This window comes from Bombus bifarius, unplaced genomic scaffold, assembly GCF_011952205.1.
Source record: "Bombus bifarius isolate JDL3187 unplaced genomic scaffold, Bbif_JDL3187 scf7180000008047, whole genome shotgun sequence".
NCBI lineage: Eukaryota > Metazoa > Arthropoda > Insecta > Hymenoptera > Apidae > Bombus > Bombus bifarius.
In genome coordinates this window covers 1079043-1093137 of record NW_022884413.1, presented here as the reverse complement: position 1 = coordinate 1093137, position 14095 = coordinate 1079043, and the positions used below count along the sequence as shown (strand labels likewise).

General features: G+C 31.7%; 1 protein-coding gene across 2 annotated transcripts; it reads left to right on the top strand.

Annotated features, from left to right (window-relative positions):
- The first annotated feature begins 1601 nt into the window (after window positions 1–1601).
- On the top strand, window positions 1602–13547 carry LOC117207870. 2 transcript variants are annotated; one of them, XM_033448535.1, is made up of 17 exons: window positions 1602–1659; window positions 1803–1968; window positions 3865–4081; window positions 4320–4433; window positions 4502–4996; window positions 5122–9460; window positions 9647–9716; window positions 9853–9924; window positions 10888–11077; window positions 11155–11271; window positions 11361–11537; window positions 11625–11792; window positions 11862–11954; window positions 12033–12075; window positions 12167–12279; window positions 12352–12482; window positions 13337–13547. In XM_033448535.1, exons 3-17 carry the CDS (start codon window positions 3944–3946, stop codon window positions 13353–13355), a joined length of 6279 nt encoding a protein of 2092 aa, XP_033304426.1. In that variant the 5' UTR covers window positions 1602–1659; window positions 1803–1968; window positions 3865–3943; the 3' UTR covers window positions 13356–13547. The 2 variants fall into 2 exon arrangements, with proteins under 2 accessions (XP_033304426.1, XP_033304425.1); XM_033448534.1 differs by having other exon boundaries at window positions 1609–1968.
- Window positions 13548–14095: the final 548 nt, after the last annotated feature.

The following is a 14095-nucleotide window of genomic DNA, read 5'->3' as shown; positions in this document are numbered from 1 at the left end:
TAATTAGTTTATATCACACGATATTCTCGGTTTTCCCAGTATTTTGTAAGAGTTGAAGAATTTCTCCGATAGATAAAATGTTTCTCGATTACGATATGTTTGGTACTAATATATGTTTCTTGTCTCTATCATGTAGTAGTAAATGATTGTTGGTATCATTTCACAATCTTTATATATTCATTTCTTTTTGATGACAGTGACACGAGAACGCTGATAAAACAGATTTAATCCGCACAAGTGAGATATTTTTATTAATTTTGCTGGTTTACTTTTTTTGTAATAATAATTCGTTTCATAAAAGATAGAGAAGGACTTAAAATTAATAATTTTAATTATGGAAAATACATTCCTTATGAAAACAATATTATCAACTTTAGTTTTTCTCCTCAACTTCACTTTTTTTATTTTATTAAATTTTTTCTTAATTTAATCAACCTAAAAAATCTGAAACATTATTAAAGAAATAACAAGAAGTATCAGAGAAAAGAATTATTGATATTCCTGTTATTTAATAATGCTTTAAAACGACCTATGGTCGACATTACGTCTAATTGTTTAACGAAGAAATGTGTAAAGAGAGTAAAAATATATTTTTGTAGCTCGTTATATAAACCGCGTAGAACGCAAGAATTAAACTGCATTTAGGGACTTTTTTTTGTCGTTTAGTGTCCAAAATTGATTGACCCGCCTACGATCATATAAACAGGTCTCGACCGTATTCGTATAAACAGGTATCTCGACACTCATATACCTACATGATTATCTAAACAGATCTTGATGATTATATACCAAAGTCTAGGAAAAATCGTCCGAAAATTGAGTCGTAAAATATCAATATGGAAGGTTCTCGTTTTGCGCATGCGTAAAGTGCTATGAATGCTTCGGACAGAAACGGGAACATTCTACTTATCTTTATCTGCCTCGCAAGAACGTGGACTTTATTGACCTTCCGTGTTGATTTTTTATGACTAGACACGGCTCAATTTTCGGACGGTTTTCTTTAACGAATATCGAGACCTGTTTATAAATTTGTTTATATCCAGAATGTCTCCGGATCTCCAGTACGATCCTATTACGCTATCGCGAAAACTTGCCTTCAATATAGTCACATAAATTTAAATTTACTAACTGATTGTATATACGGATAGAAAAGTCTGCATTGTTCAGATATTTACCAAGAAATAACTCGGGAAATTAGAAGCACTTTATCAAGTAACGTCCAGTTGAATGCCGCATTGACAATTGTGGGACAAGTCACTTATAGTCTGCAAAGAAGTTTGGATTTTCTCGAGATCTTTTTCTTTGACAATCCATGTAAACTTTCCTAAACGTTTTACCATCTCTCATGAGATATTTTTTTTTTTTCGCGCGTGCTAGTTTCTAAGTACATACAATCTTGGAAAAAGTTTTAGATTTGAACTACAAAAGTTCTTTCAATTTTCACGGACTTCGGCGAATAGAACGGTTTAGTGCACCATGGGCACCAACTCACTCACTCTTTTACCCTAAAGCTGCAAACTTAACGTAACACCTGGTAACGCTCATATGAAACAGGTCTGGACACTCACTAGGGAAACCCGTCCATCTTTTGATTCAAAAAATACCAAGATGGAGAGTGAGGAAAAGCCTCGTTCTGTGAAATAAACAGAAATAGATAGAGTGAGTCTGTCATTGTGTGAAATATTCGTAATATCTATGCATATGTATATGCGCATTACGCTTGCGTAAAACGGGACCTTTTCTTGCTTTACATCTTGATTTTTTTCGACTCAAAAGATGAATGGTTCTATCAATGCTTTCAGTATCGAAGTGTCTATACTCCAGACGTGTTTATACTACCGTAGTCTCCAGTCGCCATAAGTTCCGATCAGTTTCGACGTTTTCGTGCCAAGTTTAGTTGCTGTACAATAAAAAAAGCTTCTCGTGAATTGCATTTCAAAAGTGTAGCAGATTCCTGGACATCCAGTCGTGAGTACTATCTTATTTCAACTACTTACATTGACATTTTTATTTTCGTTCTATACTTTCGGAAAAATGTTGGATATTGCCGAGCGAGTTTTTCGGATTAATGTGTTTAATATACGCAAACTTCTTTTATATTTATTGTGTTATCTTATCAGAAATTACTATATCATCATAAATGCAATTTTGAAGGATATATTTTAACTAAATTTAAATTGATACGTCTTCAATAATCATGGCGATCACATTTGGATGCTTATGAGAACGTTCTCCTGAAGTTTACAAACTTCTATACTTAACGAAGGCATTTTGAAGTTTTCGTCAGCATCATTAACCTATTTAAGGAAAAATCATTTAATCCCTGTCTTTTTCTTTATTATTGTGTTTAATCTCGAATAGATTAATGCATTTTATTTGGTCCAATTCGACTTCTTACAAACTTAATATATTGGATATTCCCCCTTTTTATATACAAGTTTATATAGCACTTTTGTGTACTATTTATATATTATGTAATAAGATGTATTTTCGATCACTTTGTATTTCATTTTGTGAAATATAATAAATATTGCGGTATGTTTGGTATTGGCTCTAGGTTATTTCCAACGACTACAGTTTTGATGTTTAAAACACATATCTGTTTTATATCATATGTTTTGTTGGATGTAATATCTTGGTATATTATAATACTGTTTATATTCTTCTAAGTTAATGAATTTGAATGTTTATGAAAGCATATTAATTATACATATTTAAAGCATATTTTTATATATTCTGAATGATATTTAATACAATAATTTTAATTCGATCTATTTCAAATCTACTTCGTTATTTTATGTAACTTCAACTTTAAAAGGTTTTACTTATACTTGATAAAGGGGAAAGCATAAATATTGGCTAAATGTGAAAAATATTTATATATATTCAGTCTTAATATGAACCTAAATTTTTTAAAGAGTCTAGTTATTAGAGTAATTCTTTTTATCTATAGCTTCTTTTTACATATTACTGTGTATTAATGTCATATTGCATTTGTATTGTCAGATATTTATTAATTTTCATATATTATTTCATATATATTACTTATAAATGTTTCACTGATTTTAGATTCTTTTGCGAGATATTTTGTGAATGAGTGTATCTTATCTATCAAAGAAATATATTGTACATATATCAGTATATAAGCAAATAATTGCATAATTATGAAATTTACATTGTTTGTATTTTAACAATGTATCTTATATCTACAAAATTTGTAATGTTTTACATTTAGTAACTTTTTAAAGGATATGATAATCATCTTATAACTATTTGCTAAGTGCAGAAGATTAATAGACTGAACATTTAACTTATTATATTTTTATGTTAATGTATTTGTACAAATATTGGTGAATGTGTGTTTCTGATTTATACCGAACATATTTTGTATTATTTTATTGACTTGTAAGTATTCTGATGATGTGTAGTTTTCTCTACATCCATTTTACAAGTGTTTCTATTTCTTTGATCCCCTATATTTTACCTATTACAAAACAATAAAATCACTATTGAAATTTAAGAAATAAGTTTCTACATATTTTATTATTGTGGCGATTAAGAAAATTTTAGGTAATTTGTAACACATGGTTGAAACACATTTTATATTTATATATATAGTTTTAACTTTTATATTTTTGTAAAACTGCCTTAATATTGACTAAAACTTACAGATATTTTTAAACTGCTGTATGTATAATTTTTATTAATATGTTTAATTAATAATTCCTGAGACATTTTTTCATTTATGTATGATTGGTGATTGTACCATAAAAGGAAAACAAATAACTGAATAGAGATTTTTACTATATTTTATACACGTATGTGGTGGTAACTCTATAACAATTTTCTTTGAATATAAAATAGCGTCCAAACGGACTGTGGCCCTTAAAACAGTTTGGAATGCACTAGCAAACCATTTGCTAGAGCGAGAGAGATTTAGAAAATGCAAAATTGGAACCAATGGCAATTGTCAGCTGGTGCTGTTGCTACTCCAATGCCACAACCACCAGTTGGTTATGCTGTACCAGGAACAGATCCTACGGCTATGATGCAAGCATACATGCAGTATTATAATCAACCAGTAAGTATTTTATTAAATATCTCTATCTAATATATGAAAAAAATAAATCTCGCATTAATTGATATATATGAAATTTTCTTTGAAAATTTGACATGTTAATTACAATTTTGTTAAAATATTGTCATATGTACTTATTTTCCATTTAACTAATGAATTTATCAATTTATTTAACATAACATATAAATATTTCTATATTATATAATATATGTAGAATACTACAATTATACTGTTTTATTAGGCACCTAGTGGGTATACAGCTGAACAATGGGCCGCAGCTCAACAACAAAACTGGGCTCAGTGGCAGCAATGGCAGCAACAATATCAGCAATGGCAAGCACAATATGGGGAGAAGGTATGTAAAAGGCATAAATAACATAAAAATGTATTCATTCATTAATTCAATTTTGAACTTTGTTTCAGTACCAAGAAACAATGAAACACATGTCAGCCCAGAACATGAGCTTAGCTAATCAGGTGTCACAGTTACCAATCGTACAACCTCCACCACCTCTTCCAAAAGAGGATACAAAACCGCCATTACCTCCTAATAATATGAACACATATCAATTTACAAGCATGCCTCCTCCACATCAAAACAATCTTCCATTATTTCCCGTTAAACAAAACGCGAATACACCAATGCAACAAACAAATATACAAAACTGTCCTCAAAATCCCCCTTTACCTCCAAATCAGCCACCATTACCTCCTGAAAATAACAATAGTAGTAAAGAAAATAATAGTTTAAATGGTAAACGCAGTAATAGTATCGGTAGTGAATCTAATAGTGCTAAAAAGTTGAAAATCGAAGATGAAGAACTAACTGAAGCTGAGAAAACATTTGACGCTCAGTTTAAACAGTGGGAGGAGCAGTTTAATAAGTGGAAACAGCAAAATGCTAATCATCCAGACAAGGTAAGTGATATTACAATTATTATTACATATCAGCTACAGAGAAAATCAAATATGATGACTAAAACATCAGTAAGTGATTTACTGCTAGTTCTAGTTTTATTCGAAAAGGGATTATTTTATTATAGACCCAATACAAACAATACGAAGCTAAATGGACATCCTGGCGAGAGAAGCTTATCGAACGACGTGAACAAATGCGTAGGAAACGCGAGCAACAAAAGCAAACTGTTGTTAAAGTAGATATTGAAAAGAATAAAGGCTCGTCTGGTGATGATAAAATACTGAACATTCTATCCAGTACAGAAAATCAAGGATTAATTAACAATTTATTGGGTATTGGGAAAACTCTTGGCTTAACTGCAAAGCAGAGTATTAACGTACCTCCACCGCCACCGCCGCCACCAGCAACAGAAACAGTAGCGTCTAACATTCAAACGGCAACCTCCTCTCAAGTATCACAGTCGTCGACAACTCAGCTACCAGTCATGAACATGATGTCTTCTAATATGACTACGTCACCTTGGAATTCTCAACAATGGACAGCACAGTATAATGCAGGCGTGAACGTATCGAATTTCTCTAACTTCCAAGCTATGACTGGAGTACCTCCACCTCCATTCAATATGCCACCAACTCAAATGCCTCCACCAAACTTTACACAACCGCCGCCGAATTTTCCAGCTATACCAAACTTTTCACAACCACCGCCAGGTTTTGTTAGCAATGACTCACGACAGAATCACAACGTACGACCTCCAGTTCCACCCAACATGCAAGGAAGGCCTCCTTCATTCGGAATGAATACTGGTAAAGGTTCAGATAATAATTTGATACACAACGAACGTCAAAATCAACCTGGTTCTATGAGCAACTTTGACTCAGTAGGTCATCAGGGTAATTTCGGTATAAATGACGCTGGGCATCAAAAGGAAGGCATACCAGCAGAACGTTTTGGTCCAGATAGTATAAATGATCAACAAGGTAATCAATTTCGCAATGATATGTTTGGTCAACGAAATGAAAATTATAAATTAAACGATGAACGAATATCTGAAGCCGAACAATTTAGAAGAGAAGATAGGAACTATCAAGAACACGGAAATAGTCAGTTCAATCAACAGAAAATGAACTTTAACAACGATAGATTTGCTTCTGGAAACGATCGGTTTGGGCCAGGAAACAATCGGTTTGGTCCAACGAATGATAGATTCGGACCTGGAAACGATCGATTTGGACCTGGAGATAACAGATTCGTTGTTGGAAATGATAGATTTGGACCAGGAGGTGACAGGGTAGGACAAGGAACTGAAACTGTTAATGATCGTTTTGGAACAAACAATAATCGATTTGGTCCAAATAATGAACCTTATGGTCCTGGGGGTGATAGGTTTAATAGGAATAGTATGGATCGTTTTGACCAAAAAGACGTAGTAGATAATAGACGTGATAGTTTTCCAAATGTTCCAAGGGGTTTCAGTAGGAATAATCAATTTGAACCACCAGATAAATTTGCTCCAGAACTAAAGAAGCTTATGGAAAAAAGGAGAGCAGCGATGGACGTATTCAAACCAAGCTATTTTGATTCTGATAAAAGTAGCAGCGTTGGTTCACTGAGTGAAAGCTTTAAGAAGATTACAGGTGATTCTCCATTCATGAAATCTGTTGGAAACCAAAATTTGGGACCTCGTGGATCTTCTAACTTTGGACCAGGCGCACCTGGTAATTTCAGAATACCTGGAGATTTTAAGCTTCATGGAAATCCTGACTTTGGACCCCGTGCTCTTCTAGGAATTGTACGCAACAATTCGTTCGATTCGCGGGATTCATTCAAAGGATCGAATTCTAGTTCACAACAAATGCAAGATCTTATGCATACCGAACCTAGATCGGAAATGGCGAATATTGGAAACGACACGAATGTGAAGAACGAGGTTAAAAATGAATCTACTACTGTAGTAGAACAAGTTGCGGTAAATAATTCAAAATCGACTGAACAAAACGTCGATAATACACAAAAAGACAGTTCTGAGAACTATTCAATACAGAAAGACATTCCATTACTAGAAAAACCACCTTGGGTTAATGCTCAACTTCCTGAAGATAGCTTATTGCAGAAGGATAGTATTAAGGAGGAAGAAATTCCGTCTACGAACTATAGCTCTTCAGAACAGGATCCACAGAATGCTTTCAAAGAACAAACAGAGGTAAAGCAAGAACTATCTAATAATGATAGTGAAAATACCGAGAAAAAACCTGAAGTGTTACCTTTTATGGGAGAAAATGATCTAAAACCTGAAGATTTAAATATGGAGCCACCGCCTGAATTACCCAATTTAGGTCCTGTTCTTACAGACACTAATGAACCTACTGATTCTGTACAAAGAACAGATGAACCATATGATGGAAAAGAGTCTTCCTTGAAATCATTTGTAAGTAACACTGAATCTTATGAACCAAGAGGACCTTTTGATGCTACATTTGGTCCAAGGGGAATGCCATTTAGATCAAGTACACCTTTTTTGAGTCCAAGAGGTCCTAACAATGTAAGATTTCCTATGTTCGAACCACCATTTAATTCTTCTGGTCCAAATCCGTACTCATTAGGTCCTCGTGGACCCAATGATGTACAATTTGGTCCAAGAGCTTTGAATGATGGGCAATTTGACTCAAGAGGCTCGAACGATGGACAGTTTGGTCCAAGAGCTTCGAATAATGCGCAATTTGGTCCTCGAGGTCTTGGTGATGGACAATATGGCCCTCGAGGTACTGGTGATGGACAATTTGGTCCAAGAGCTTCTAATGATGGGCAGTTCGGTCAACGAGGTCCAAACGATGCACAATTTGGCCCAAGGGGACCTAATGATGGACAATTTGGTCCTAGAAGTGTCAATGATGGAATGTTCGGACCAAGAGGTCCTAATGATGGATTATTTGGGACGAGAGGACCCGTTGAAAATCAATTCGGTTTAAGAGCTCCTAATAATGCACAGTTTGGACCTAGACCTTCGAATATTGGACAATTTGGCCCCAGATATGATGCTCAGTTAAATTTAAGCAGACCTAATGATGGACAATTCGGTCCTAGAGGGACGAACGATGGTCAATTTGGGCCCCATGGGCCTAATAATAGACCGTTTGATAATCGAGGTCTTTGCGATCAGTTTATGCCCAGAGGACTTAACGAAGGACAGCCAAGATTTTCAGGACTCAATGATAGACTTTTTGGTTCACGACGCAATGATCCACCTTATCAACGAAGTCCAGGTGGTTCGAAAGGTGCAAACGACGGCGGCCAGTTTTCAAATAGATTTAATGAAAAACAATTTGATAATTCTACTGATGGATGCTTTGGTTCACAGAGTTCTAATGATGCATATTTTGGTCCACGAGGTCCAATAGGTAGCTCAAATGACACCTCTTTCTTATCTCGAGGGCAACCTGACAGATCTTTTGATAATCGACAACTTGATGTCAGAGGAATTGGAGAACTTAGATCAAAAGGACCAATTGATAATAATTCTGGTTCCAAGATACAGGGTACTTCAGAAATAAGTGGTGATGGTGGAGTATTCACTAATAATGAGCAAATATCAATTGATGAAAGTATGCAACAGAGGCAATTCGATTCTAATGATGCGCAGAACTCACTCTGGAGGCAACCATACTCTAAAAACAGCTTCGGAGATGTGGATCAAAGATCTGGAAGAGGCTATCTTGATAAATCCATGTTGCCTCAAAATGAATCATTTAATCAGAGTATAGCGAACGACATAGAACGACGATCTCCTAAGAATGGAAATAAATGTAACATTCTTGATAAAAGATCAGAGAGAAATATGAACGATATAACGGTGAGTGATTACAAGACTGGATACACAGAATCTTCAGCAGGTTCTGATTATACAAAATTCGATAACTCTAATATATACGTGAAACGACCTATGGATAACAGACAAAGCCAAGTCAGGTGTTCAGCTGTGAAAGAATTTTGTATAGAGAAACAATTTAATTATAATCATAGCGGGGCTAGCAGCGACAAGAAATTTATCGAACATATACCTGCTAAAGTAATAGATTATGCCCACACTTCCCGATCATCGAATCAAGATCACTTAACTCCTGTGCAATGTTTCGACTATGGACATGGCAATTTAAAACCTCTAGTGCCAGAGCATGAAGTGTACCCAAAGAAAGATTTTAGAAATTGGGAAGAGAACGAACAGAATTTAAAAGATTATACAGAGAAAATCAGGAGGTACGAATGTTATGCGAACAAAACAGAATCTAGGCATCCTCGAGACTACAAACAAAGAAGGAATAGCGAAGAATTCATAGACGATAGAAAACCTGAAAGGGAACGCAGAGAGAAAGAGGACTATAAAGCGAAAGAACGTGATGATAGGATATTTGATCATACATCTGACAAAGATCAAGATAACCGCTATGATAAGAGTCCCATTAAAGGTAATTTGATGTTAAGTTGCAAAAATATACAGTTTTTCATATCAAGTATTATTATTGAAATCTGTTCAATATTAATGAAAATATTAATGAAAATATATTCAGATAAAATACATAAGTATTTATTGGTATTTAGTTATTAAATTGTATAGACAATTTTATGTTTATTATCATTTTTCCCAAATGTAGAAAGAACGCGGGAAAGATGTGAACCGTCTCAGAAGGAAACGACTAAAGAGAATGACAAAGATGAAGACAGGTATAGTACACCAAATATATTATTTATAAATTTATCTGCATACTTATGTATATAAATAAAGTACCATAAATTATTATTCATATTGTTTAACATTAATGTGAATTAATTACGTTTGAAAATATATAACTTTATTTAGATCGAAAGGAAATATAAACTGGCAGGAGAATTCGAACAAGAACGTCATAGATACAAAGCCATCAGAGAACAGGTATGTTTTTTTGATTACTAAATGCGTCCTAAATGTTTTAGTCTTTGAAATATTGTAAAATAAACGCTTTCATGACTTTTGTGTTCTTAAATTTACATTTTAATACACATTGGTGTCCATCTGTAGATATAATGTTTCTGACAAGTATTGCATTTTGCATAAAGTATGAAGACTTATTTATGCAAATTCATACCCTCTCTCTCTCTCTCTCTGTGTCTCTCTCTTTCTCTGTTTTTAAACTGCTAAAATGCAGTTGTAAAATGTCATTATACATACTTTTATTCATTGTGTCAATATTATTGGCACATAAAAATATTTCGAAAACCATTGGTTTTCTTCATTAACAATGTTATATATATATATATATACATGTATTTTTATGTGGCTATATTATTAATGCCACTATATTGATTAATATTATGTAACCACATATTAAGCCATGAAAATTTTATTTATATGCGTAATGCAAATGAAAACTATTTCTGAAAATTATTTATGCTTCTGCTATTTTATAATATATATCGTAAAATTTTTTAGAATTAAACGCACGGATCACATAGCGGCATAATACAAACACATTTCATTTTAATCTGTTCGTATTATGTGCAAACATGTTTCTTGTGATTTAATTCATTTACTTTAATAAGATAACATGGAAAACATTGCTATTTTCAGGTGATGGCTATTTTTTAAAATAGCTTCCAGAAGGTTTCACTTATTTACTGTGCTTAATACAATTTTGAAACTTTTTAATATCGTAATACCTTGTGCAAAAAACATCAAATATAGCACATTTAAATTTGAATATACCAGTCCTTACTACTTACAATTATTTATCTCTATTGTTATTTCTTTTCCATTATGTTGTACAAAAAGAGTATTATATGTTCTTTATTCTATACTTAAAGATTATAAGTAGATTATATAAAAACCTTTTAAATAAGTTGACATTGTTTATTATAGTGTTACAGATGCTCAGCATAATGTGTTGGAATCTACACCAAAAACTTTGGAATTGGCAAAAACACCAAACTGCACAATGGTGGATGACTTATTGTGCCCTCCAGGTCGTCAGAACAGGCCACCAAAAATAGCTATAATTTTAAGGGGTCCACCAGGCAGTGGAAAATCTTTTGTGGCGAAACTTATTAAGGTAAAGTTATATTTATTAAGATATAATTTACTTTGTCTTATAAATAACGATACAATTTCGAACATATCTTTTTATAGGATAAGGAAGTTGAACAAGGAGGTTCTGCACCACGAATATTAAGTCTTGATGATTATTTCTTGGTAGAGAAAGAGATAGAATCCACAGATGATAACGGAAAGAAAGTTACGGTTAAGGTATAAAACAAATTATTATTTTTTTAATTAAATTGAAAGTTTTAAGCACAAATAAATTGCAGCACTTTTTGATTTAATAAACTTTACAGGAAATGGTCTATGAGTACGAGGAAGCAATGGAGCAAAGTTACATCACATCTCTTGTTAAAGCTTTTAAAAAGAATATTACCGATGGTTTCTTTAATTTCATTATATTGGATTGTATCAACGAAAAAATATCCGATTATGAAGAAATGTGGAGTTTTGCTAAAACAAAAGGCTTCAAAGTAAGTTTTCATTGCAGCATCAAAATTCGAATAAATGAGAACAGAGAACAGTTCTTTGTTATTATTTTTTTACATAAATGTTTATAGGTGTATGTTTGTGAGATGGAAATGGATTTACAAATTTGTTTAAAAAGAAATATTCATAATCGTACAGAAGATGAAATAAATAGAATTATAGATTATTTTGAGCCAACTCCAAGTTATCATCAAAAATTGGATGTTAACTCTATGTTACAGGAACAAGCAATTGAAGAAGTATATTTTTTTTTATTAGGTTGTATATTTATCTTTTCAGATTCATATTAATTATTTACCTGATTTTAGGTTCATATGGAAGACACTGAAGAAACCCAGGAGAAATCTCCACAACAAAATGAAGATAGTCAAGATAGTCAAGATGATACTCAAGATACTATTGTAATTTACCAATTTCATACATATATATTTTTGTAAATATTAGGTTCATGATATATATATACTGTTATCTATTTATAGGGGGTTAGCAAGTGGGAACGTATGGAAGCAGAGGACAAATTAGGTACGTTATTATATACTTTGGAAGATATTAATATATCTTACAAACAATCTATATCTTGTCTAACGTTATTAATTATATCAATTTAAAATAGATCGTTTGGATGGGCTTGCAAAAAAGAAAAATGAAGGAAAGGTGCAAACTATGAAAGATTTCCTTCAAGTTCCTGACTATTATAACATGGAAGATACTTCTGGCAAAAAACGTGTAAGTATATTTTTATTTGATTTATCGATAAAATATACAGGTAAATTTATCATGAACTGTTGGATTTGATAGGTACGTTGGGCAGATTTGGAAGAACGTAAAGAACAAGAAAAAATGCGCGCTGTAGGATTTGTAGTCGGTCATACAAATTGGGATCGTATGATGGATCCCACAAAAGGAGGAAGCGCCTTAACACGCACAAAGTATATATGATTTAACTTTACCTCTAGGTTATCTAGAAAAAATTACAAAAATTGATATTATTCGCGTGTAAGTTCTAGTCTACAAATTTACACGATTATTTATTAAGACCCGTAAGAACGAATCTTTTTGCATTTTTACAAAGAACGAAGAATACTTCGTATTTAGAAATAAGATGTATGTAAAAGTGGAATTATAGAATTTATAATTAATTAAAGCTTATGTAAAAAGTTGTATTACGTAACATCAGAAAGAGTGTTTATGTTACAGTATTATTGATATCGTATAAAGACTGTTCTTTTAGCATAATTAAATTAAATGTTGCAATTAAATATTACAATTTTATAAAATTTCTTACGAATCTGTTAATGTTGTGATATCTTTGCAAAGAAATACTCTTAAAATTGGGCAAATCTTACATTATTGTATTGACAACAATTTATTTATTGAAAAACATATACAATGCCAAAGCATTACGTTTGTATCTATGTAATTACATATATGTTTGTATATGTTTCCATAAATTGTTTTTTTCTTTTCCTTTTCGGAAAAGAATATTCAAATTTCATTTTAGAAATTGCGTATAAGGTGATGTATGAGCATCATTTTAACTTTCCTATAGTCTATAATGTGTATTTTTACAAATGTAAAAGATCTTTTTGTACATTTATACATGAACAGTATTTTTTCTAATCTAATTTTTTTTAATTATATAAAAATTTCCTAAAATCATGGATGTTGTTTTATTCTAAGCATTTAGAGTGTCGTTGTTACTATAAGTGTTTTTTTTTTAAATATATATCTTTATACAGATATTAAATATTCAATGCCTTATATGATCATTATTATATTGCAGGTTTTTCTCACTATCATAATGACATATTTTTATTCGACTACAGTAGTGTACAGAAGTGAACACGAGATGTCTTCAAACTTTCAAATTCTTCAGATGATGTATGGTTCTATTATAGCCTTATAGAAAATCTAGGCTAGTGTAAATCTTGTTAATTTATGTAAAGCATGCTGTAATTATTGTACATAATATTAATGAAATTGTTTTCACGATACATTTCTATATTTACTTGATGCATAATAATAATAATAATGTATAAGATACACTGAAAGCTTAAATATACGTGATAATCGTACACTGCCCGTTCAGGATTGTAGCATTATGAAGATATACTCATTATTCGATTCAAAGAATAATTGTATCGATAAAGTAAAAAAAGAGAATAATAAATTGTAGAAAATTGTTTAATACTTTATAATTATTATTATAATTACATTAGATTTGTTTTTCGAAAATAGAAAAATGTTTACTTACAAATTTGTACGATGTTGAATATTTAATAGAAAAAAATATGTACAAACATATATATATGTATATATATAATTATGATACTTTTCAATCATACTTTTTAAATCAATATTTTGGACAAAAATGTTAAATTAATCTTTTTTTTTGTATGTATATATATATATATATATATAATATTGTATTTAAATTATTTTTGTAAGGAATGAAGCAATGTAAAAGTAATAATGAATAATTTTATGTATCTTTTATGTATTATAATAGTATAATGTTTATTAATAATAATAATACTTATTA

Coding starts and splice junctions, on each gene's coding strand:
- LOC117207870 (XM_033448535.1), top strand. CDS start 3,944: ATGCAAAATTGGAACCAATGGCAATTGTCAGCTGGTGCTGTTGCTACT. Junction 9,717..9,852: donor AATGACAAAGATGAAGACAG/GTATAGTACACC, acceptor AACTTTATTTAG/ATCGAAAGGAAATATAAACT. Junction 11,272..11,360: donor GAAAGAAAGTTACGGTTAAG/GTATAAAACAAA, acceptor TAAACTTTACAG/GAAATGGTCTATGAGTACGA.